Below are 22,047 nucleotides of genomic sequence, written 5' to 3'. Positions count from 1 at the left end.
CGAATCGAATCGATTCGTTTGCCATGGCAATTGATATAGTTCGTGATTCGTGATTTGATATATTCGGTTGATAGTAGTAGTAGTAGTAGTAGTAGACAGGTGGTGGTGGTGGTAGTAGTAGACAGGACAGTGCAGTGGTTTTCGTTTTGATTTTGATATTGATTTTTTAGATTTTTTGATTTGCCATTCCGTTCCGTTTCAGTTTCGTTTAGTTTCGTTATGTTTTCGGTTTCGTTGTGTGTATTTTTTATATATTTTTTAATTGTTGTTTTTAGTTTGGTTTTAGTTGTAGAAACACAGATTTCAGATTTGTAAATTGTAGTTTGTTGTAGACACAGTTGTTAAAGTTGGGTGAGTGGTGAGTATATATTTGATGTGGTAACATTGCAACGCATTAGGATTTGGTTTTTTTGTTTTTTTTTTTTTGTATTTTGTAAAAGCATTGAAAATGGAATGTAAGAATTAATATAGTAGTAGTAATTAAAAAACGGTATGAGGAGAATGGAAATCATAATCGAAAGTATTGTTATATATGTATATATTTATGTATATACATATGTTATATTTTCGATAATGGGGCAAATATATGTATATATATCGCTTGCTTAGTCAATTCCTTTATATAATATATATAAGAGTATATAATATGGTATAGTATACATAGCATTTCAAGATGTATGTGTCAAGCTCTAGGCGGATCGTGTCGGTATTATGTTAGAGAGTAGAAAGAAGGTTATATATACTGGTATGTACTGGATGCTTTCGCACAGAATGTATATTATTTAAAGGTAGCTTAAAAAGAGAGTCTTGCTTTTGATACGGTCAAAACATGCGCAAACATTTTTACAACTCACTATAGTATGACTGGAAGAAAATCTAAGAAGTACCGCTATATGAGTTATTTATTACAATTGTTTTTGGTTTTTTTTGGTTTTATTATTTATAATTGATTTAATTGTATGTGTGCCAATTTATATATATATATAAAAATGCTGGACGAAACAAGTGATTTCGAATTTGAGAGTTTTACTAACTGAAAATGAAAACTATAGTGTGAAAAAATAAGAAAGAAATCAAAAAACTGGCATCTAATTATAAGAATTATGTTAATTTTTCAGCATTTAATGCCCACATGACATTTAAAAATTAATTTAAAATTAATAAATATCATATGGGCATTCATACATTATTGTTTCATTTCTCTGATTCATTTAGTTTTCAATTTTATATTTTACATGCTTTCGTTTCGGCTTGGTTTTGGGGTTTTAGTTGGTTTTATTAATTAGCATGATGCGTTTGCTTGCCTAGACTTAAGCTTTTGAGCACTAAAATATTTGCATAAAACTCAAAAGCAACTAAACACAAAACTAATATTAAATATAGGACATTGGCCTGATCTCACTCTGATCCTTTCTTGGTTTTTGTCATTTATAATTTATACAATTGTTTTTGCATTGTTTATACGGTCTACCACCTAGTGTCACTCGTCGTGTTCTAAAAGTTTAAGTATATACATATTGAACTCGAGACTATGGCATTGTCGCTTGTCGGTTTTTGGATCTATTGGAATATGCAGTGTCTGGTATTATGGTGCAAAATTCGATCCAAAAAACAGTGCTCTCTAATCAGACAAAACAAAATAAAAAATATATAAAAAGTAAACAAGATTTGTAATACAAAAAAAAAGAAAATTCATCGTTCAACAGGCGCAAATGCAGTATAACATACAAGTTTCCAAACGGTTTTTGTTGGAGATATTTTATAGTAATTCAGCTGAACTCTTGTTAAATTCTTTTATATAAGGAAACACTTGAAATATTGGCTGGGTTTTCGCAGAATATGATTTGGAAATGCTTACTGATTAAATACTATTTATCTCGGTTTTTTATATAAATTACACAACTGCTAGATAAGGCTTATAATTTTTTTCTATATTTAATTTCAAGTTATTTTTAATTTATATGATTTTCATAAATAAATAAATAAATTTGTGGTATTTTGTATATTTTTTTCTACTAGTCTTACTTCTTATTTTTCGTGAGTTTCCTGGGAGAACAGAGCTGCCCACAAAGAAAGGGTATTTATGTATATGCTCTATTGGCCAAGCTTTAAGCACTGTCCTTGCTCCTGGTTGCTCTGTGTGGACAGCTCTGCCTGGAAACTGTATTCCTGCTATTCCTTAACCCTCTTGAATTGTTGTATAATTTTTTTAACCTAGTATTACCCCTAAATTTCCCCTTGTGTAGAGCTTAAAACACAGATTGAATCTGCATTCTGTGCTCTCAGGTGCTTTGAATGGCCAACTCTGCTTGAAAACCATATAACTAATATTTCTTAAAGCTCTACTATTTGTTGTACTAATTTTTTCTGTTTCATCTACGCAAAAGCTCAGTCTCCGCTCTCCAATTGGAGAGGAGATAGGATCTAAGATAAGGCAACCTCTAAATCCGATTTAACCCTCAAACGTAGCATATTCAAGGTGTGTTTGTGGTTTTGGCTATCTAGTGAGTTTGGTGTTAAGCGAAACATGACCGTGGCATTGCAGTGGCTGTGTGTGTTCATCTACAGACGGATAAAAAGTAGGGTTTACTGGGGTTTAAATTCAATTTTGTTTTGCACTTTGTTTTTTTGTGTTTTTGGGTTTTTGGCGGGCTTATTATGCAGGCTTATGCTGGATCCTAGATATACATAGGCTCATTCCTAGGCGAGTATTATGTACACATGCCTCTAGCCAAGAGAGAGAGAGAGAGATAAGTGGTAGTAGTAGCAGACGGCAAAACGTGTGATAGAGATGAAGAGGAGCTTAAAAGGCGTAAAGCAAAATCAAGCGAAAGATAGTTAGGTATTAATATATGTAAGTATATTATATACCGGCTCCTCGACTGCCGTCGGGCTATATTTACGCTCATCATCGTCATCTGGCTTCTTCCGCTATCATTGCCCATTTCATTTATGTATTGTTTGTTACGGTACCACCAACCATATCATAATATTGAAACAATTTACAATTTCAACGATTCATGTTTCGGATTCAAAAATGGTCAAAACAGCCAATTGGATCGTTTGTGTGTGTGTGTTGTGCACAGAAACAGGATAACAGATAAAACAATTGATTATTAATTACTTGGGTGTACTTTGGTGTGTAGACTCCGATCGCTAGGTGTATTAGATGGAAAGATAATGGATGAGTAGTCCCTGACTTTGCCTCGTTTTTCATACTTTCTCTCAACCTTAACCTGTCTCATTCGATGACGTTGTGTTAAATCAAATTGCAAACCTCTATATATTTATATATATATATATATATGTATGTATATATGTCTAGGAATCAATACTTACAGAATATCAGAGTTTTTGAGAGTGTAAGAATCTCTGGTTTTTGGTCGAAACTACTAAGAATGCACATACGCAAACACTCGAGAAATAAAATACCAACTGGTTCAACTCTACCGATATAGTGTATATATAGGAGTATAGATAATACGTAGGTACTCGACTTCTACTGTCATTACTCTTTAGTAGTATTTTTGTAACTTTGTAGAACACTGAATTTCGAAAGCGAATGCGAGTCAGACTTTATCCCAATTGGGTTGCTTCCAATTATCGCCTCCAATTGGGAATGATTATCGAGAGAAAAAAATCCTATATGATATATTGACAAGAGTATCAAGCTCAATAATATGTTTAAAACATCGAAAAGTTTGATATATCGAAACTGGAATATCGAAAAATATCGATAATTTAAAAAAAATATATATATATTATATATAAAAATTTTAATCAATTAAATTATTATACTTTTTTTTTAATTATATTATTATTTTTATATTAATTTTTAAAATTGTAAACTTACAATGCCAATTTGTAATACAAAAAAATATCGATATTATTCAAAAATAATAAAAAGGAATTATTTTAATTGTTTTATTATTATTATTTTAATTTTTAAAATTTTAAACTTACTTTACCGATTTGTAAATTAAATTTTAAAAATATCAAATTTAAAGTTAGCTAATTTTTTGGTCTCAGTTATCGATCGCTTTAAAACGTAATCTTTTAATACAAATGCAAACTTTTGCTTTCCAAAATATACTTTTCTTTCTTGTTTTTTTTATTAAATGTTAATAGACGAAAATTGTTTCTAATATATCAAACAGAATACCGACTTATCGCACATATATTGCAAAGCTTATCGATATACATATAGGCTTTTGCTTCAAATATCGACATGATATTCGATATTCTTTGCCGTCCCTACTTCCAATCCATAAAATATTCAATGCGAGAAACTTGCGCATTCCCACAGAAATTTCGAATTTCGATTGATTCCGAGAAGAGCTTTCGCCAGGATCAGATCAGATCGGATCTCTGATTGAATTGTAAGTGTTTACTATGAGGTTATACTTGAGTATGCAAGGTGGGTGTGTGTTTCATTTTTTAGCTAATTCTGGTTACTTGTCTCACATACAAACGGGCATGTATGTGCTCAACATATATAAGGTATTATTAATTAGGTAATTAATTGGTATATACAAATGTGATAAACATGAGGTTGCATATAAAATTAATTATATACCTCCTTCCAGTTCTGCGCGGATATTTTGTTCGATTATTTTTAATAACAGTACAGATTTTTTGTTTGTTTGTTGTTATAAATATTTTTGTTTGTTGTGTTATTCAAATTCAATCGTATGAGAAGAGAAATCATAATATCACATATTTATTTCATGTCATATAAATGTTATTAGATTATTTTGTAGTAAAGAGTGTCTTTGGTTTTTGGCATTCTCTTAAATTGTGCTCTGAATCAGCTACTCAGATACCCTTCTCCCAGTTTGTTTATTAGTTTTTGCTTTGATTTTCCAATTGATTGTGGGACTTGATAGACTTAGGCTTAGTGCTAGGTAATAAATACACTGAATATGGAATCAAACGAAAGAAAAAGGATTGAAATCAAGGAAAACATAAGGTCTGCCTGCTTCTAAACACTGACTCCTGATTCCTTTGAGCTGAGCTCCTGCTTTGGGCTTTAACCCAGTCAGAGTTATAGTAGTTATATAGTAGGTACTGTGTTGGGGGGGGACAACTTAAAAATGATGTGCTTGGATTGGCTTACCGGCATGCCCGAGTCAATCTGGCCGAACCGCGTGCTCCGCCACGATTCCAGGATGAGGAAACCTGCATAGATTTTACCAACTGAGAGCTTGCCCTTGTTCAGCTGATCGCTGGGCGGCACCAGCAGGTTGAGCATCTTCTTGGCCTGCAAAGGCCAAATATTGGTGATCGTCTCCCGCAGTTCCATGTCCGCCTGGTCCATCTCCTCAGCTGTTTTACACAAGATATTATTAGGATTAAAAAAGGGGTATGATAAACATAAGATACCTAAACCATTTTCGATTGTAGAACCCTTTAAAGCCACTAATAATTGTTTATAATCATCTATTTTTAATCTATTCTTGTAAGTGCCTCAAGTCACTTTTGGGTCTTAGAGGTTTAAAATCGAAAATGGTATCAGAAATCATGATCATCTATGAAAAACGTACGCGCTCGCATTTTAATGCTCAGATTCTCCCGAATCAAAGCGAACAACGTTGTGGTAAACTGGACTCTCAGCTCGTCATCCAATGGCATATTCATGCGGATCAGCTTCTTGTAGGCCAGTCGGTTGGGACACTTGTTGCCGAATCCCAGCGGGGGATCCATATTCTTCAGCATGTCGTACATTTCGGTATAGTGTATCTTTCCACTGGTTTTTAATTTTAATTAATTTTTAATTTTCATTAATTAATAGGTGCTGCTTTTGGTGGTGCTCAGATGGATCAAATTAATCCAAGTTGACTTGAGTTAACTATGAGGCAGCACCCGGTAAACGGTTGCATTACCTTTTGCCGAGATGCTGCCCTTCGTGTACATCATCGGCCTAGCCGAGGACATGCAGGGGCTTTCAAATGAGTCGGACAAATCGGATAAATCTGGGGCAAGGCTGGTCTGCACTCCATGCATGGACAAATATATAGAAAATATATATATTATACAAATTAAGAAGATATATCATCCATCCAAGCTTCTTTTAAGGCTCAAGTATGAGTCAAATACGACCAAATAATAATCGTTTAATATAAGGACTTGCTCTGCTGGGCTTTCTTTGCTCGAATGGAAAATGAAATAAAATAGATATAGAAATCATAATCGAAACATAAACTTTGACTAATTGGTGTGTGTTCTGTGATTACAACATATATTAAACAGATAATTACGTCGCATTTGGATCATATTCCGCCCATATGCGCACAAACTCGTCCAAGTGATGGGCACCCAATATGCTGGAGTCCCTCGTTAGATAATCAAAGTTATCCATGATGACGGCCACGAACAGGTTGAGCATCAGGAAGGAGCAAAAGAATATAAACGATACGAAGTAGGCATAGGCCAGCGTTGATCCGCAGTATTCGCCGGGTGCCTTTTCGGCGTCCTCGTCACAGGCCTTGCCCTTGAGGCAGGCCAGCATGATGTTTGGCCAGGCCTCGCCTGTGGCACACCTGATGACGTTTGGGTGTGATAAACCATAGCGTTAATTAACTAATTATTGCTTGGATCCAGAGGATCAATTCTTCTACATTTAGCTTGTCTATAAAGTAAGGTTATATAGCTCTAACTCTAGACATGATGATGGTGGATGAGTGCACTTGATGAGCATGGAGTATGGAGGTGGGTTCTATAGAGGGTATTTACAGATCGTACAAATCGCACAAGTGTATATACATAACATATATATAGGGTTAAGAGAGAAGAGACTTTATGATATGATTTGATATGATATGAAATGATTCTTCTTTCTTTTTGTTTTCTATGACAAAACTACATATCTGTTTTTAGTTTTTAGAATATAAAATTATGAGTTAACCAATTCTAAATCAAGATATTATTTGGAATTATTATGTTTTCGATGGTGCAGCTTGATATTTTAGAAGAGTTTAACTGCTTAAGAAATACTCGTTACGCATCTTATTACTGTATATTCTATATAAAGTAGGTGCTGCTCCATCGAAATCATTTTTTTACTGTACTACTAACTCTATAAATATTTGTAGTTACGTTCGGTTAGCCCGGACAGATACCAAAATTTCTTTACATACTATAATCTATACCTAGAGTCATGTAGTAGCTAGTTGGATGAGGGGGGGTTATGCGATGAGGGGCGGCTGATTGAGACCACAGATTGAATTACATATACATACAGACATACATCAACCGGCAGTTCTATTAACTTAACTATCTGATAACTTGTATATATGGTAAGTATATAGAGATATATAGAGTATAGAGTATACATCGGTTCTAGATCTAGTCAGTAATACTGTATGGAACGGTTGAACACTTTCATTGAACACTTTCTCAACTGATTAACTGCATTAACGAAAAGTGCACAAGCTTCGCTCAAAGGTAAGTTTATAGATATATGTTGTTCTACAGGTTGGTAAATACATAGGTAATACATATTTTATACGTATGTATATGCCGGTTTTATAGCTATGTATATATATATGGTGTCCACACAACGCTAGAACTCAATCTACGCTTACACCAAAGGTACCAAAGGTAAATGTATGTAACTATTGTTTAAGCAAAACGAATAAATGTACGAGAACGAGAGAGTATGTATGCTTGAAGTCGATTCAGAGAGCTGATTGTTTAAAGTATCAAGTAGTCATGGATTTACCACATTATTAATATATATGGTATATATATTCCGATCAAGCCCGGTGATATCAGCTTGGCGGGACCTCGAAACAAAGTGCTATAGTATATCGAACTAGAAACCAATACAGATTTAACTGGGAATATATATAGGAGCTTAGGACTACTTATGTACTCTCTCTCTCTCTAAGATATGTCCGAGTATCCAGTTCTAGGTAACGCTAGGTGTTGTTTCTTTCCCTCCACAGGTGCTAGTCACCCCTCTAAAGAGACCCGGATCATCGCTAGGCTAGGCTATACATATATTATAAAGAGTTCTAGATCGCGGCGAGAGGAGCTATATGGATAGTGGTGGTATAAGTTAAATTATTCTAACTTGAATTATATTATTATGTAGTAGTAGTATAAACTATTAAACTTAATTACTGAGAGAGTCGAAACAATATAGGCATAAGGCTGTATGTAGATTTCTAGGTGGTGGGAGTTACGTACCTGAATAGCAACATGACGCCTTGAATAAATGATTGGAAGTTGTTGTGCCTAGTAATGGAATTTTCCACTGTACCTAGTTTGATATTCCCGAACACCTATGCACGGATTCAAATATATATTCGGGTGGGTAAAGAATGCATTTTGATTATTTGTTCATTTTTTTTTTCTTGAGTGAAATGTTTACACAATATATATTTCTTTTCGGTAATACACATTACACACATCCGCCTCTTCAACTGGTCATCCTTCGCCACAAAAAAAAAAAATAAATACTCGCCACCTGTTACCCCCAAGAAATCTTCCTGAAATTTACCCCTGACAGCACTGGATAATGATGTATACATGTTTTGTGGTTATTTGTTGTGGGGATTTTTGAAATGCTAAAACTCTATTGCAGGCCAAACACAAAAAACGCCTAAATTCTTTTCGTTTTAAAGTCAAAATTAGCTGGAAATTATAAGGAAAGCTTACGAAACTGGAGGTGTACCAATTAGGAGGAATTATTATATGGAAACTTTGCATTTTTATGTCGGTTACCATTGAAAATAATTTGTAGTAAGCTTGAAATATTTTATATAACTTATGCAACTGGCATTGAACAAACAAATAAAGGGTGAAACAATTAGTTTTTCTATCAAAGAAACTCTCAAAGTGCATTGAAACAGCAGAACATGGCTTGGGAATATTATTTAAAACAACATCTTTTAAGCAGAAATCAACTGAATGTCTCTTTGAAATAAGATTTAAGGTAAAGCCTGATCTATTTTTTATATAAATTTATAAATAAAAAAATAAATTTGTATTTAAAAGAATTTTTAGATCTTTTTCCTACCCTAACACGCAATTTTATTTTTGTTTTTGATAACCGACTGGAACACAAACATCCAAAGACAAAAAGTACTTGATAAGCTTATCTAAATACAACATTTAAAAAAGAATGGGCCAAGCTACGTTCATGATTCCAGCCAGAAAATGGATACCGAAACCAAATTATAAATATGACAAAAAAAAGTGGTACAAATTTCAAGTCACAACTGCAACGTCAAATAATACGTTTCAAAAATAATTATATATAACTTTAACTTTTGCTAACGCAATTACGGATTCCTGCACAATATTATTATAGATTTGCGACCATGGATTCTTGATGATTGAAATGCTTTTCAAGAGAGATATATAAATGGATTCCCTCGGGTGTAATTACGAGTTATGTTACAACAACTACACCTTAACCAGAGAGTGGACTAGCACGAGTTGGAAGTAAGAAACTTATAAGAACTTCCCCTCCAGGCCTCGTGTGAGCCCGCTCCCATTCAACTTTCAATATATAACTATAATATGTTATATAGTAAATATATATATATATATATATATTGATATGATGCATAGTATTAGAGATGACTGTAGGTTGTGCCAGCTGTTTGGAGTTACTATTTTATGGGCTAACTAGAGGTTACTTTTCACGTTTACCGAAAGAGCAGCATGATTCCACCGGAGAACGACTGGAAGTTATTGTGGCGGTTGAGTTGGGTGTCCGGATCATACTTTATGTTGCCGAAAACCTTAATGGTTTGATGTAAATTGAATTAAATTCCATTCAAGACCAGCAATAAACATGGAGTGTCCCGCCCAACTGCAATATTTACTGACCCAAAAAGCGAGCTGAGTACACCCTCTCGAGATTACATTTTCACATTTCCCCAACTCAAGTCTTTATTCTGTGGTGTATTGGTGTGTTTTTTTTTTTTTGTGTATTAACCGGGGGGACTTACCTGCATGCCAATAATGGCGTATATAAAAAATAGCATGGCTATAAGCAAACAGACATAGGGGAGTGCTTTGAATGATTGTACAAATGTCCACAGGAGGATGCGTATTGTGTAGCCTTGACGGAGTAATTTGATAAGACGCGCCGCACGAAACAGGCGCAGGAAGCCGACGTTGATTGAGTTCGACTGTAAAATATTATTGGCCAAAGTTGGTGTTGCGAGTCGAGAGAGTTCGAGTTGGAGTTAAAGTTGTTGGAGAGTTGTTGTTGTTGTTGTTGAGTTGTTGTTGAAGAAGAGTTTTTGGAGTCAAGTTCGTAGTCAAGTTTTGGAATAGAGTCAAAAGAAACAAAAAGAGAGAGAGAAAACAGAACAGATAAGGATACGGAATTAGAGTGATTTCATTGGTCCCCCGTCTTAAGATACGGGGTATCCGATGGAGCTCGGCTTCGGTTACGGCTTCGCCATCGATCTACGGATTCGATGCATTCCAATCTAAACTATCGGTTAGTATAGCACGTTCCGTTAGTACTTGGTTAGTAGTAAGTAGTTAGTGGTGCAGTAGTTAGGCACAGTTAGGTAAGTAGAAGTAGTAGTAGTAGTAGTAGTAAGTAGTAGGTAGTAAGTAGTACTAGTAAAAGTAGAGGAGGCACATACATACATTGTAATGACAGAGGTTCTGTTAGTTAGTTAATTGTATACATTTTATTTACCGATATACATAATGTATTTAACTGGCAAAAAACTATTTTTGCTCTATCAAAAAATAAAATATTAGATGGATGGCGATCCAAATGGAATTATACTCATTACTATACAGTTGCGAACGAAATGCTAAACAAAAACTTTTGTCAATTTTTTTTTTTTTTTTCAACCATTTGTACAATAAATGCAACAAATAATCCAGTTTTTTATGGTCAACAAAAATTTAGTCAAAAACTATTTTCAAGTATTTAATATTGTTAGTTTTGTTTGGTAATCTTTTCTGTGCGTAGCGTTCGTGTATGGGTATTCTTTTTCTTTTTTTTTTGTGTCTGTTTTTAGTGTTTTTTTGGTGGTGACTTCAACTATCGATATTATCACATCAAAAGATAATGATTTGTGCGTGTGACAAAAAATCTGCCAAAATACTAATTGATCAAAAAAGGTACACAATTTGAAAAATCGAATTTTTGTCCTCTAAGAAGGAAATTTCGAAAGCAATTTGGACGTGCGTAGATTTTGATTTTAACTAAACTAAACTTTTTTTTACAAGCGGAAGTTGCCAGGTTGCGTCGTGTTCTAGGTACACAATGTAATTCGTTTTATATGGCCTAGGTACACGGTTTTATGTGGGTACTTTTAGAATTTCGATTAATTTTAAAAATCAATCTCGACAATATTACTCAATCATTGTGCTTGGCGTGCCGTGATTTCTTTTTTTTAGCAGTCAGTGGTGCAGGTACAAGTACGGGTAGATAGGTACAGGTACAGTAACAGGTACACGGGTACACTTGGAGAGCAGTTCAGTTCGCCTTCACCGATCCGTCACCGCTTCGAAGACATTTGGTGGTCTTTGGCCAAAATATTTTACACATCAGCTGTTGTTGCATATACATTTTCTATACATTTTTTAGGCGCATGAACGGGTGCATTCCATGGGGGGTGATGTAAGTAAGTCACCCCCTGAGGCAAGCACCCGCACATCCGAGTGCAAACTTTGCTGACTTTTGGGACGCATACCGCCTCACCGTGGCCTCCGTTCGGTTTTCACACAGTGCAACACGTTCTTGGAATTACATACTATATTCACTATATATATATGGTATATATTGCATAGGTACAGTAATTAAATATGGATTTGCGTAGTATATAGATATATATACTTAAAGTTAGAGAGTGAGTGAGTGGAGGAGACGAGAGAGTATTTCACTACGTAGACTAGGGCGGATAATGGATATACATAGTTTGGATGTGGCTATGTGGGTTGAAGCAAGATTTCGAGAGGTGGCGGCACCTCTAGGTGACGTGGAACGTGGAACGTGGAACGTGTGTGTTAATGAAGGTTGAACAAACTCGCGTACACTGGCGTGGGCGTGAATTGGAAGTGGCTTCCGATTCTGTGGATTCTGCGATCGAGAGATATACATACATAGGGGATAGGTAAAAGATATATCTATCTGGGAGTCTGGGTTAGAGCTAAAGAGAGAGAGAAAGAGAAATAAGATGGTGGATAATGGGGCATGTTTCCACGCTCTTTTCGCTATCGAAGATGGGACGCACTTAAGGTGACTTGACTGCTCTATTCCAACCCCGCAAATCGACTATATAGTAAGGAGGATGTGGGAGAATATACACACACACACATTAATATAGTAGTAGTAGTAGTAAATATACAAGATCTGCATATATGGCTAGCTAGCTAGCTACGATTAAATTACGTAGAAAGTGGACGAGAACAAAGGAGAGCAATTTTCAATCTACAGATGAATTCGATTTTGTACACAAAATGAGATCAATTATCGACTTGATCCTGAGAATAAGAGCATATTAAGAATGGAAATTACAGTAGTTGGTATTAGAAAACATTCCGGAGAAATGGGATAAGCTAGATTTGTTTCTGTTTCTTTTTTTTTATAGTCCAAAAACACTTTGTAGATCGTCGGTGTTTGTTTTGTTTATGTAACTGTTGTTGTAATTGTAGCTGGAGTTGGAGTTGAAGTTGGAGTTGGAGTTGGAGTATCTGTAGCTGTTGTTGTTGTTTATTTTTTAGTAGGTTTGTTAGTTGAGAGAGTGTGGTGTAGAAGAAGAAAGCTTGTTAGCATAGATTTGTTTACTTACATCCTGTTAGATCAGAGAAACCATTTTCAAGGAATTTTTGGATTTGTTTTGAGACAAATCAATGTGCACATAACTCATATACCGCATTATTGATTCAATTCGATTCATTTTCGATTTTCGATATTCGATATTCGATTTTCGATTTCATTTCGTTTGACGTTTCAATCATTGTTGTAGTTGTTGTAGTAGTAGTAGTAGTAGGGTGGTTGGTGTTGTTGAATTTATCATTCAGCAGTTTTTTTTTTATCGATTGCAATCAGATATCGGATCGGATATAGGTTCGTCGTAATTTATAAGACGAATATAAAAACAAGGAAATGTTTATGATTTTTTTTATATAGTTTTGTTAGTTTTTTTTTTTTTTTTTTTTCATTTTGCAGATTTTATGTATGCGTATCATCACAGGTCGGTGTTATGGTCAAACGAAATTCGTTGGGCGGCATTCAAGAGATTTGTTGTTGATTTTGGTTTTAAATTTTTTGGTTTTTTTTTTTAGAAAAATAAAGAAATAAATAAAGTAGAGTTGAAAAATTAGTAGCACAAATTTGAGATAGCAGAGCTGCAGCTTCTAACAGGTATACAAAGATAGATCAAGATCAATATCAGTAAGTAGAGTTACATAGTTTTCTATGTTGTTGGTGTGTTGTATATATCTCGGAGAGTGTGTATTATAAGTGTATATATATATATGTCGTTGTTCTAGTTTCTGTTTTACTGTTAGCTAATTTAATTGGATTTTTTTTGAGGGATTTTAGCTGAGCAAGGTTCTAAGTATCTCGAGGCTTCTATTCGCGCAGATCGACTTGGCTAGACTGGGCACACGACAGGTGGAAAATGTATTTTACTGAACTGAAAGATATCGCCAACTGAAAATACATTGGGTTTACATAAGGAAATAAGGCGGTAGTAAGGCGTTGATTGACGAAATGAAATACGAAAACCGAGCGTTAACTCGCGCGCACGCACCTCTTGAACTGAGAGGCATCATCATCATCCTCTTACCTCGCTTACCCAGGACGCCTTTAGGGGGGGGCAGACCACTTTTGGGTTTATCTCTGACGTGGAAAACACAGCCAAGCCGGGCAAACGGCATCGAAACTCTCAAGCAGTTTAAAGAATTGGATATACTTATTATAGGCGTGATAAAAGCTGAAGCAAACTGAAGGGATCCAAAGGATCTCCGAGTGCATTCATTCAACGCACATATGTATGTCTGTGACTGAGTGTAAGCATGTGTGTGTAAATGTAAGAATGTGTGTGTGTGTGTGTGTGTGTCAGATGTGTGGCATGCAGCAGCTGAAACAAAAGCCAATCTCAAAAGCCCAACTCTTTGGCTGGGCCCAACTACGTGGTTGCAATCATGGTAGTGAAAGATGTGAGCATCGCAAAACTGACGGGTGTCGGTGAAAGGTGAGGGGATTTTTTAATTTATTATTAATTTTTTAAAATTTCTTGTTTATTTTTCTTGGGAAGTTGCGTGGTGGTGGGAGCAGGCCGAAGCAAAATTTAAAAAGTCATCCTAAGATAGAGAAACTACTGGCAGAACCTGCGATAACATTACCCAGAAGGAAACTAGCGGGAACAGGCGAAGAGAGCAGAGAGCGGAGACTGGAGGATGGAGCATGGAAAATGGAAAATGGAAAATGGAGCATGGAAAATGGACCATGGGTGGTGATGGGGGAGTCTCGAAAGAAAGACCACACAGTGTTGAAATCATGCTTTCGAAAATTCAACGTTACGAATTGGTTTTAAAAGCTCGAACAGAAATCGATAGGCGGTATATAGAGAAAGGTAATCCATTCGGAGCCATCATTAAGTACCTCGCTTGGTGATCGAATCTATATATAAATATTACGATCGCAGAGCTCGCTGGCGACGACTACTTACAGTTACCGATAGAAGATAGCTCACACAAAGGACCTCAGCGGATGGGCAAAACGATGACAATGATGCTGCCTTTGATCTTGACTCCGGTTTATCGACTTTTTTATATATATATATATCGCATATTTATCGAAGCATTATACCCATCTCAAGTAATCGAGAGACGGGTCTCTTTCTTAAATTGCGCTAGTGTGGTCTTAGCTGTGTGTCTCCAGGCTTCGTAAAATTATTTAAAAAAAACATATTTCATGGGGAAACTGAATGCCGAAAGAGGAGGAAGCTGTTTACTTTTGATTTTGGAGATTTTACGAAGCCTGCCTGGTGTTTAATGTTTGCAGTCTGCAGAGATGGGCTTGTGCATGCCAGTGAGTGAGTGTGTTGTTTAGGATTATGAACCTTGACGAGTCTTGTATGTAAGTTTTATTACTTTTTTTTTTTGTGAAAGTGAAAGGCATTTATGGTTGTGTTCAACTGTCAAATTGCGAGACCGTTAGAACCGGAAGCAATCCATGCGTAACGTAAATCAAAGGGAAACAGGTGGAAATTCAAAACCGAAGAGAAGTTGCATGACTTTGAGTGCACCCAAAGCCACTCTTAGTTGGGGGAATACCATGGGTTTCTTGGTAATTGGATCTTCTCCTGGTTGAGGCAAGGGGCAGTGGTTTTCACCTTTATACTCTCTTTTTTAACTATTTTTCTTAAACATATAAGCTCTACCGCTTTCTTCGAAACTTTACCAAAAGACTTAATATTCTTTGGAAAAATGCTCAGAATTGTAGATAACTGATTAATCTTAAAATCTTAAAGATACGTCATTTACAACACAAGACTCATAGCAATTCTAATTTAAATATTACAAATAATTACTTAAGGCTTTAAATATTTGTATGATTTTGATCATAGGATCAGTTAAGCCTAGTGGCTACGCATATAAAGATTCCTAAACATTTAAAGACACTAAAGTATTTAAGTTTGAAGACATTCATGTTTACACTTTACGAGACTGTTCACAGGAAGGACTCTTTTTGTTAACTTGGGCTTCTACTCTCTCCTAGGAAATATATACCCACAAAGGATCCATTGGTAAAATAAAATTTACCCGCATACAGTAAAGTTACAGTAGAAATAGTTAGATTTACTAGGCTTTCATAGTAAGAACCTAGTGAAATTTGTTTAAAAACTTAAGGAGTGGGTTAATATGTCACCAATTTGATGATCAAAGCCAGTTTACTGACCCTCTTAAAAAACTTTAAATATATACAATTAAATATTTAGGTTTCTTAATTTAATAAATCCATTTCACCAATGGATCACCGGTTGCATATGGTAACCTATCGGACCACCCTTGCTCTACTTCCCACCTCAAAGTCTTCAGATTTATACAGGTCTATATATGCACGCAACTTTTTTTACAAGAGACTGAGACAGACAGGTGTAAACAAGTAAATAGTGACCATAGATACAGATACATTTACAGATACAGAGATAGATAGGTAGAAAGAGAAAGAGAGATAGACACGGTAGCAAGTACAAATCGCAATGTTGTGTGCTATGCAACGGAAAAATATACAAATATTAAAATTATTCTTTCAAGTATATCTCAAAATATATACGTAAATGTGAAAATCAGAAGCCAATATCGAAAAACTAAGCAAGTACGGTGAGAACAGAACAACAACTAATCAAAGGTGAATCAAGTTATATATCATATAGTATTTGCTTTCAACTGGTAAATCAAAACTAGAGCTCGAAATCATAACAGAGAGAGAGAGAGATGGGTGGGTGGGGAATAAGAAGGCTCGAATTTAAGAATAATAATAATAAGCTTGTTTAGTGGAAGGCAATTACTTAGCGGCTTAAGCTGGAGAGATAGAGATCTAAGTTCTTTGATCGTTTACACATCGAAAATTGTTGTATTTTATTTTGGATAAATGCAAAATCGGTGTAGGATTGTGTTTCGTACTTACATCGTGCTGCTGGTTGTGTCGGTTGTTGGTTGTTGTACATGTTGTTGTTGTTGTTGTAATTGTTGTTGTTATCGATGGAATTGTTGTTGATGATGAGAGAGGAGAGGGCGTCCACCCACACGCACCACATACGAGTGGTTGTGTGTGTGTGTGTGTGCACGCAAAATGGACGCATGTGTATGTATACGTGGTGTGTGTGTGTGTGCACAGGTGTCGAACATACACATACACATGCAGAGAGGAATTGATTGATTTATTGATTGATTGTTGTTGTAATGATGAACAGATTCGATTCAATGATGTAAAATTTCATCAAAATTTTGATTGATTTCGATTTCGATTTGGTTTTTTTTCGTTTTTTCGTTTTTTCGTTTTATGTTTTTTCGTTTTTGGTTTCATGATTGATTGGTTGATTGGTGATTGCGATTCCATTTTTCGATTGATTTCGATTGATTCGTTTCGATTCGATTTGATTCGGTTCGGTTTTGGTGGTGATATATTCGATAAATAGGTTTGATTCAAGTTAACATTTTGCATATAATCGTTTGAGTTTCGAGTTTTGGGTTATATATAGTTATATGTCGTATACAAATTCGGTGATGATTTTGGTGGCAGTGGTGGTTGTGGTTGGTGGTTGTGGCAGTGATGGATCGGTTGTGGTGGTGGAGGTGAGCAAGAGAGACATATATATATTTATATATTATATAGAGTTTTGTTGCACATTCATTGCATTTTGTATTTTGTATTACACAGATGTTGTGATTGTATTATTGTTTGTGTTGATATGTTATCGTTGTTGGGATATTGTTCGAATTCGAATTGGAGTTCGATTTCGATTCGAATTCCGATGTGGCCAATTGCAAGAGATATACAGATATGTATAGACGATATATCGTGTGTGAGGTGTGTGTGTGTTATATAAAGTTACACAATTGTTCAGATGTGTGCGTGGGTTTTATCGGTTTGTTTGTATATATATATATATCATATATTGCGTGAGTGATTATTAGATATTTTATATGTAATTTATTTGTTGTTTTTTTTTTTTTTTTGCATTCATCGAAATATATATTTGATTTGGATTGATTCGGATTGGGTTTTCCCGATTTTTGCAAACCACATATGGTTTTTGGTTTTCGTACATAAATAAATATGGAAAAGGAATTTAAAAAAAGAAATATGATTATTAATTTCTGGATTTCGTGATGTTTGTATGTTCTTTTTTTTCTGTGTGTTTGTGTGTCTTTGCGATATTAAGAAAACAAGGTAAATTTAGGTAACAACGTTTTTTTTTTGTATGTAAAACGATAACGATAAATAACTGTAAAAACATTTGGGTGTAACTGTACTTTTTTTGCGATCTGTGCATAGTGCCTAACCCCGCGACTCTTGTGTTCTTGCCAAAAAAAAAAGAATAACATTGTTTATATATATTTGTATATATACCTTAACCCTAAATGGTTGAACCCCCGGAACTATACAATCTTACGGAATTTCCAGCATACCGTGTGTAGTGGAAACCCTTTAACTAGTTTACTTTATCAAAAGTTTGTGATTATTTAGCAAGACACAAAAAACCCTTTACTTTATCTCAATATTTATGTGGATTCCTGGAAAATATGTATCTCATCAGCTGAAAAAGATACGTGTTTATGTACCTAATAATTATATAGACATAAAAATACAAATGAGATACATTTATAGACATACGCATCGGGATATTTAACACGTAAATATCACTTCTTCCTGCACTTTTTCGATTCTTTTTCTTTGCAGTGTGTTTCTGTAAACGTGTTCGGGGTGTTAAAGTTACAGTGTATGTATTCATATCTGGGCAAAACAAGGAGCTAGAGATACGTGTGTCTGTAGTATTCAGTTATCAATTACATTATAGTTTTGTCTTGCATAAAACGGCCTACAGAAATCGAACACAACAATAACATGTAGGTTTGCTCTGAGTCGTGTATTGGCAAGCAACTGATAATTACCCCAAATTCCATCCACAGTGCATCCACAATGCTGCCCAGAACGGTGATCAGATCGAATATGTTCCATGGGTCCTTGAAGAAGTTCTAAAATGGGGATTCAAAAAAAATATTAATAGTTATTAATACAATATATAAAATATAATTAAAATATAAGAAAAATATAAATATTATTGTTAAATATATAATACAAAAATATTACAAAATTAGAAAATGTATATTAATTAAATCTTAAAGGGAAATTACTTTGAAAACAACGTTTTTCATAATTATTATTATAAATATTATTATTACAAATATTAAACTCTTTGTAAAAACTTACCTTAACACCGAATCCAATGATTTTCAGCACAGTTTCCACACTGAACATTCCAGTGAATCCCATATTGATGTACTTCAGCGACTTTTCATACATGTCTCCTTGATTATGATACTGTTAAAAGGCATAATATTATAATAGGGATTTAATGGCAGTCTTATATATTATTATTATTATCTCCTCCTTACCCATGTTTTCTTTTTAAAACTAAAATAAATCACACAACTTACCTTCATCATCAACAAGAGCGTATTGAATACGATCAGCATCATAATGAAGTACTCAAAAGGCGTTGAAACAACAATTCGCCAAACTTTATACTTGAAGGTGTTCCGATTTTTGGGCATATAACGCTCAAGAGGTCGTGCGCCGATTGTAAAATCGATACAGGATTTCTATGGGGGAAAGAAAAAAGGCAAATAACGTAGAAGAATTTGGATGCGTAAGACATCATAACCAGAGGCCAATGTTTGCAAATAAATTTTTTAAAATAATTTTTGAAGAGATTTGCTAATGGGTTTTACATCAATTCTAAACAGCATTAGAGTTAACCAAGAGCGCATAGGAAAATATATATATTTTTACTTGGAAAACTAAAAATCTTTTAATATTATTATTAATTTTCATATGCGCCCTTGGCAAAGTTTGGCCTTGTAAACACACACATCAACATCAATTATCAACATCGAACTGAACTACTTTGGTGTTAGTCTGTCTCTTACACTTAAGAAAATATATCCCAATTTTGGATGAAGCAAAAACACAAAAGGTTTGGGTTATATGTACATGGTGTTAAAGCAAAATAATTATAATTTCTACCCCCTTAATTAACGACAAATACATTCATTCAACACATGCCCCCCTCTTTTAGTCTAGGGATATTGTCTGTATGGGGTTTCCCTCTAGCTCTAGTTCCGACCTAAGCCCCAGGATATCTCTAGGTTCGAGCTACAAAATAATAAATATGAACACTTCTTACAACTGCTGGGCCGATGGATGTCTCTCCTTGGAGTATGCTTATACTTACAATCGTCGCGGATGGGGTCGTTCGATCAACTTTTGGCAACTGACTGGACGACGATACTGATCGTTAAATATTCCCAATCGGAATGGGGGTATGGGAATATTTAAGGACTATCGTTTTTTGAATTGAATATCTCTACTTTCCGGTAAATGTTCACTATTTATATCAACAACAAAAAAAAAACAAGTAATTACAACAGAGGCTCTACTACCAACACACAAGAGAGCTCAAGCCATTACACAAATGACCCTTGACCCTCGAGTGGCCAGCTCTGCTCTAAGGGGGGGGGTTGCTGAGCAACTAGTGGGGGGGGGAGGGTTACGAATTGGATGGGGTTTCCCGGGGGGAGGCCCTCTCCAAGTACAGTCTAATCTCTGGCTGGACAGTGTTTATATGTGGGGGGGGGGGTAAGTGGAGCGCAGTGGTGGCTTCCACTGGAACGAAAGGCGGCAAGGCAAGGCAAACGTTCGCACATAACGGTACACATACTGAGTAGCTACTGTAGGCTAAGGGTTAAGCTTAAGGAGACACACAATCTAGGTACGAGTATTGTACTAGGTGTACAGTTGTGTTTTGGTACATGTCTGGGCGGCATGTTCTTGGAACGTGTTCATGTTGGTTACGAGTTTTGTAATGTTAGTAGCAAAGAGTATTTACGAGTTAGTGATATGTACGTGCAGATTAATCAATTTCTTAATTACATAAATTAGTTTTTTTGTTAAATTTAAATTTGGTTTTTTGTTATATTTAGTTTTCTGAGGGGTTTTTACAAATACAATTAGCGGTACATTACACGAAACACACATATACATATAATATATGGTATATATATAGAGTTATATATAAGCAGAGACAGAGAGATAGAGACAGAGAGATAGGATGTGAGATCGGTACGACTCTCGCATAGATTAAACAACAACGATTGGATTGGTTTGGGTCTGGCTCACCTGGTTCTTGTCAATTTCACCATCTTGTAACTCAGCTTCGCCTTGCTCTTGAAACGTAATAATAATCAAGGCCACGAATATGTTGACGAAGAAGAATGGAAATACAATAAAATACACAATATAAAATATGGACATTTCGATCCGGAAATTTTGGATTGGACCCCTATCTTCATAAGTGGCAGCCATTGAGTGTTGCAAGACTCTATTTATCGTTATCGTGGACGAACGTGTTCGGTTGGTTGATTGGTTGATTGGTTGAATTTTTGCGGAAAAGAGTAGGAGGCAAAAAATATTGGTTAGTTAAAATCTTCGATTCAATAGCTTCCTTCAGAGCGATCACAGATTATAGATCAGATCAGTTGAGAGATTTGAATAGAGGACTATATATAGCTCTATATAGACAACAGTTAAGAGAGAGCGGAAATATACATAGTATTCTTGGTTACAACAACTAAGTGGGCTTACTGTGGCCATCCCTCGCCGGTCTGGACGGCGAAGAGAGTCAGCATCGCGGCGGCAACGTTGTCGTAGTGAAAGGCACGCGGCTTCCACACCCTCAGCTCCTGTTTGGGCAGCAGCTCATCCTCCTCGTACTTGAAGTACGATCCCCTTTTTTTCGGATTTATTTTTTGTATATATTTTTTTATGGTGTTTATGGTGTTTATGGTGTTTGGTGTGGTTTAGTTATTTGTGGATTAATTAGTAATTTATTTCGAGACTCAGTTGAGAAATTGACATAAACGAAAAGGTACACACAAACCACTAAGAACGGAAGAGGCAACGGCAACGGAAACGGAAACGAAAAACGGAAACTAAGGCTCGGGACAAGCATCTAAAACGGAAATCAAATCGGGGATCAATCGGGTTCGTTTTACGTTCTCATCAAAATTTCGTATTTAAAAATTTCTTTCTGTTTTTTTTTTTTTGTTAAGCTTTTAGTTGATTCAATGATTTAATGAGATTTTGTGAGGCGGTGAGTTCATTTTTTTTGTATTTTCTTTTGGCATGAGGTAAAGTCGAAAACTAATGGTTACAATTTACAGTCAGACCTCGCTATAGGAACACATAGGGATGATGTTGCGACAATAAGATTAAAGCATTTCGTTGCGCTCGGTGTGCCGTGTGCGTGCTGCGTGTCTTTAGAT

At 35.3% G+C, this 22,047-nt stretch overlaps 1 protein-coding gene and 1 long non-coding RNA gene across 2 annotated transcripts in view; one reads left to right on the top strand and one right to left on the bottom strand.

Moving 5' to 3' along the window:
* The window catches only part of cac (calcium voltage-gated channel subunit cacophony), a 51,770-nt gene that overhangs the window by 8,781 nt on the left and 20,942 nt on the right, over positions 1 to 22,047 (bottom strand). The window contains exons 16-26 of the mRNA XM_070288039.1: positions 21,368 to 21,511; positions 20,903 to 21,104; positions 19,162 to 19,326; positions 18,935 to 19,045; positions 18,616 to 18,699; positions 16,628 to 16,633; positions 9,963 to 10,145; positions 8,191 to 8,285; positions 6,258 to 6,539; positions 5,544 to 5,746; positions 5,117 to 5,325 (exon numbers count right to left, since the gene is read on the bottom strand). Of these exons, the coding sequence (XP_070144140.1) occupies positions 5,117 to 5,325; positions 5,544 to 5,746; positions 6,258 to 6,539; positions 8,191 to 8,285; positions 9,963 to 10,145; positions 16,628 to 16,633; positions 18,616 to 18,699; positions 18,935 to 19,045; positions 19,162 to 19,326; positions 20,903 to 21,104; positions 21,368 to 21,511 (1,684 nt within the window). The remainder of the gene's footprint in view (positions 1 to 5,116; positions 5,326 to 5,543; positions 5,747 to 6,257; positions 6,540 to 8,190; positions 8,286 to 9,962; positions 10,146 to 16,627; positions 16,634 to 18,615; positions 18,700 to 18,934; positions 19,046 to 19,161; positions 19,327 to 20,902; positions 21,105 to 21,367; positions 21,512 to 22,047) is intronic.
* On the top strand, positions 197 to 5,950 carry LOC138929077 (uncharacterized). The gene is made up of 3 exons (XR_011445504.1): positions 197 to 358; positions 5,583 to 5,728; positions 5,792 to 5,950. It is a non-coding gene; the product is annotated as an uncharacterized lncRNA (long non-coding RNA).

Source organism: Drosophila kikkawai, chromosome X (assembly GCF_030179895.1).
Source record: "Drosophila kikkawai strain 14028-0561.14 chromosome X, DkikHiC1v2, whole genome shotgun sequence".
Taxonomy (NCBI): domain Eukaryota; kingdom Metazoa; phylum Arthropoda; class Insecta; order Diptera; family Drosophilidae; genus Drosophila; species Drosophila kikkawai.
Note: the sequence above shows the minus strand (reverse complement) of the source record. Positions and strands in the feature narration are given on the sequence as shown.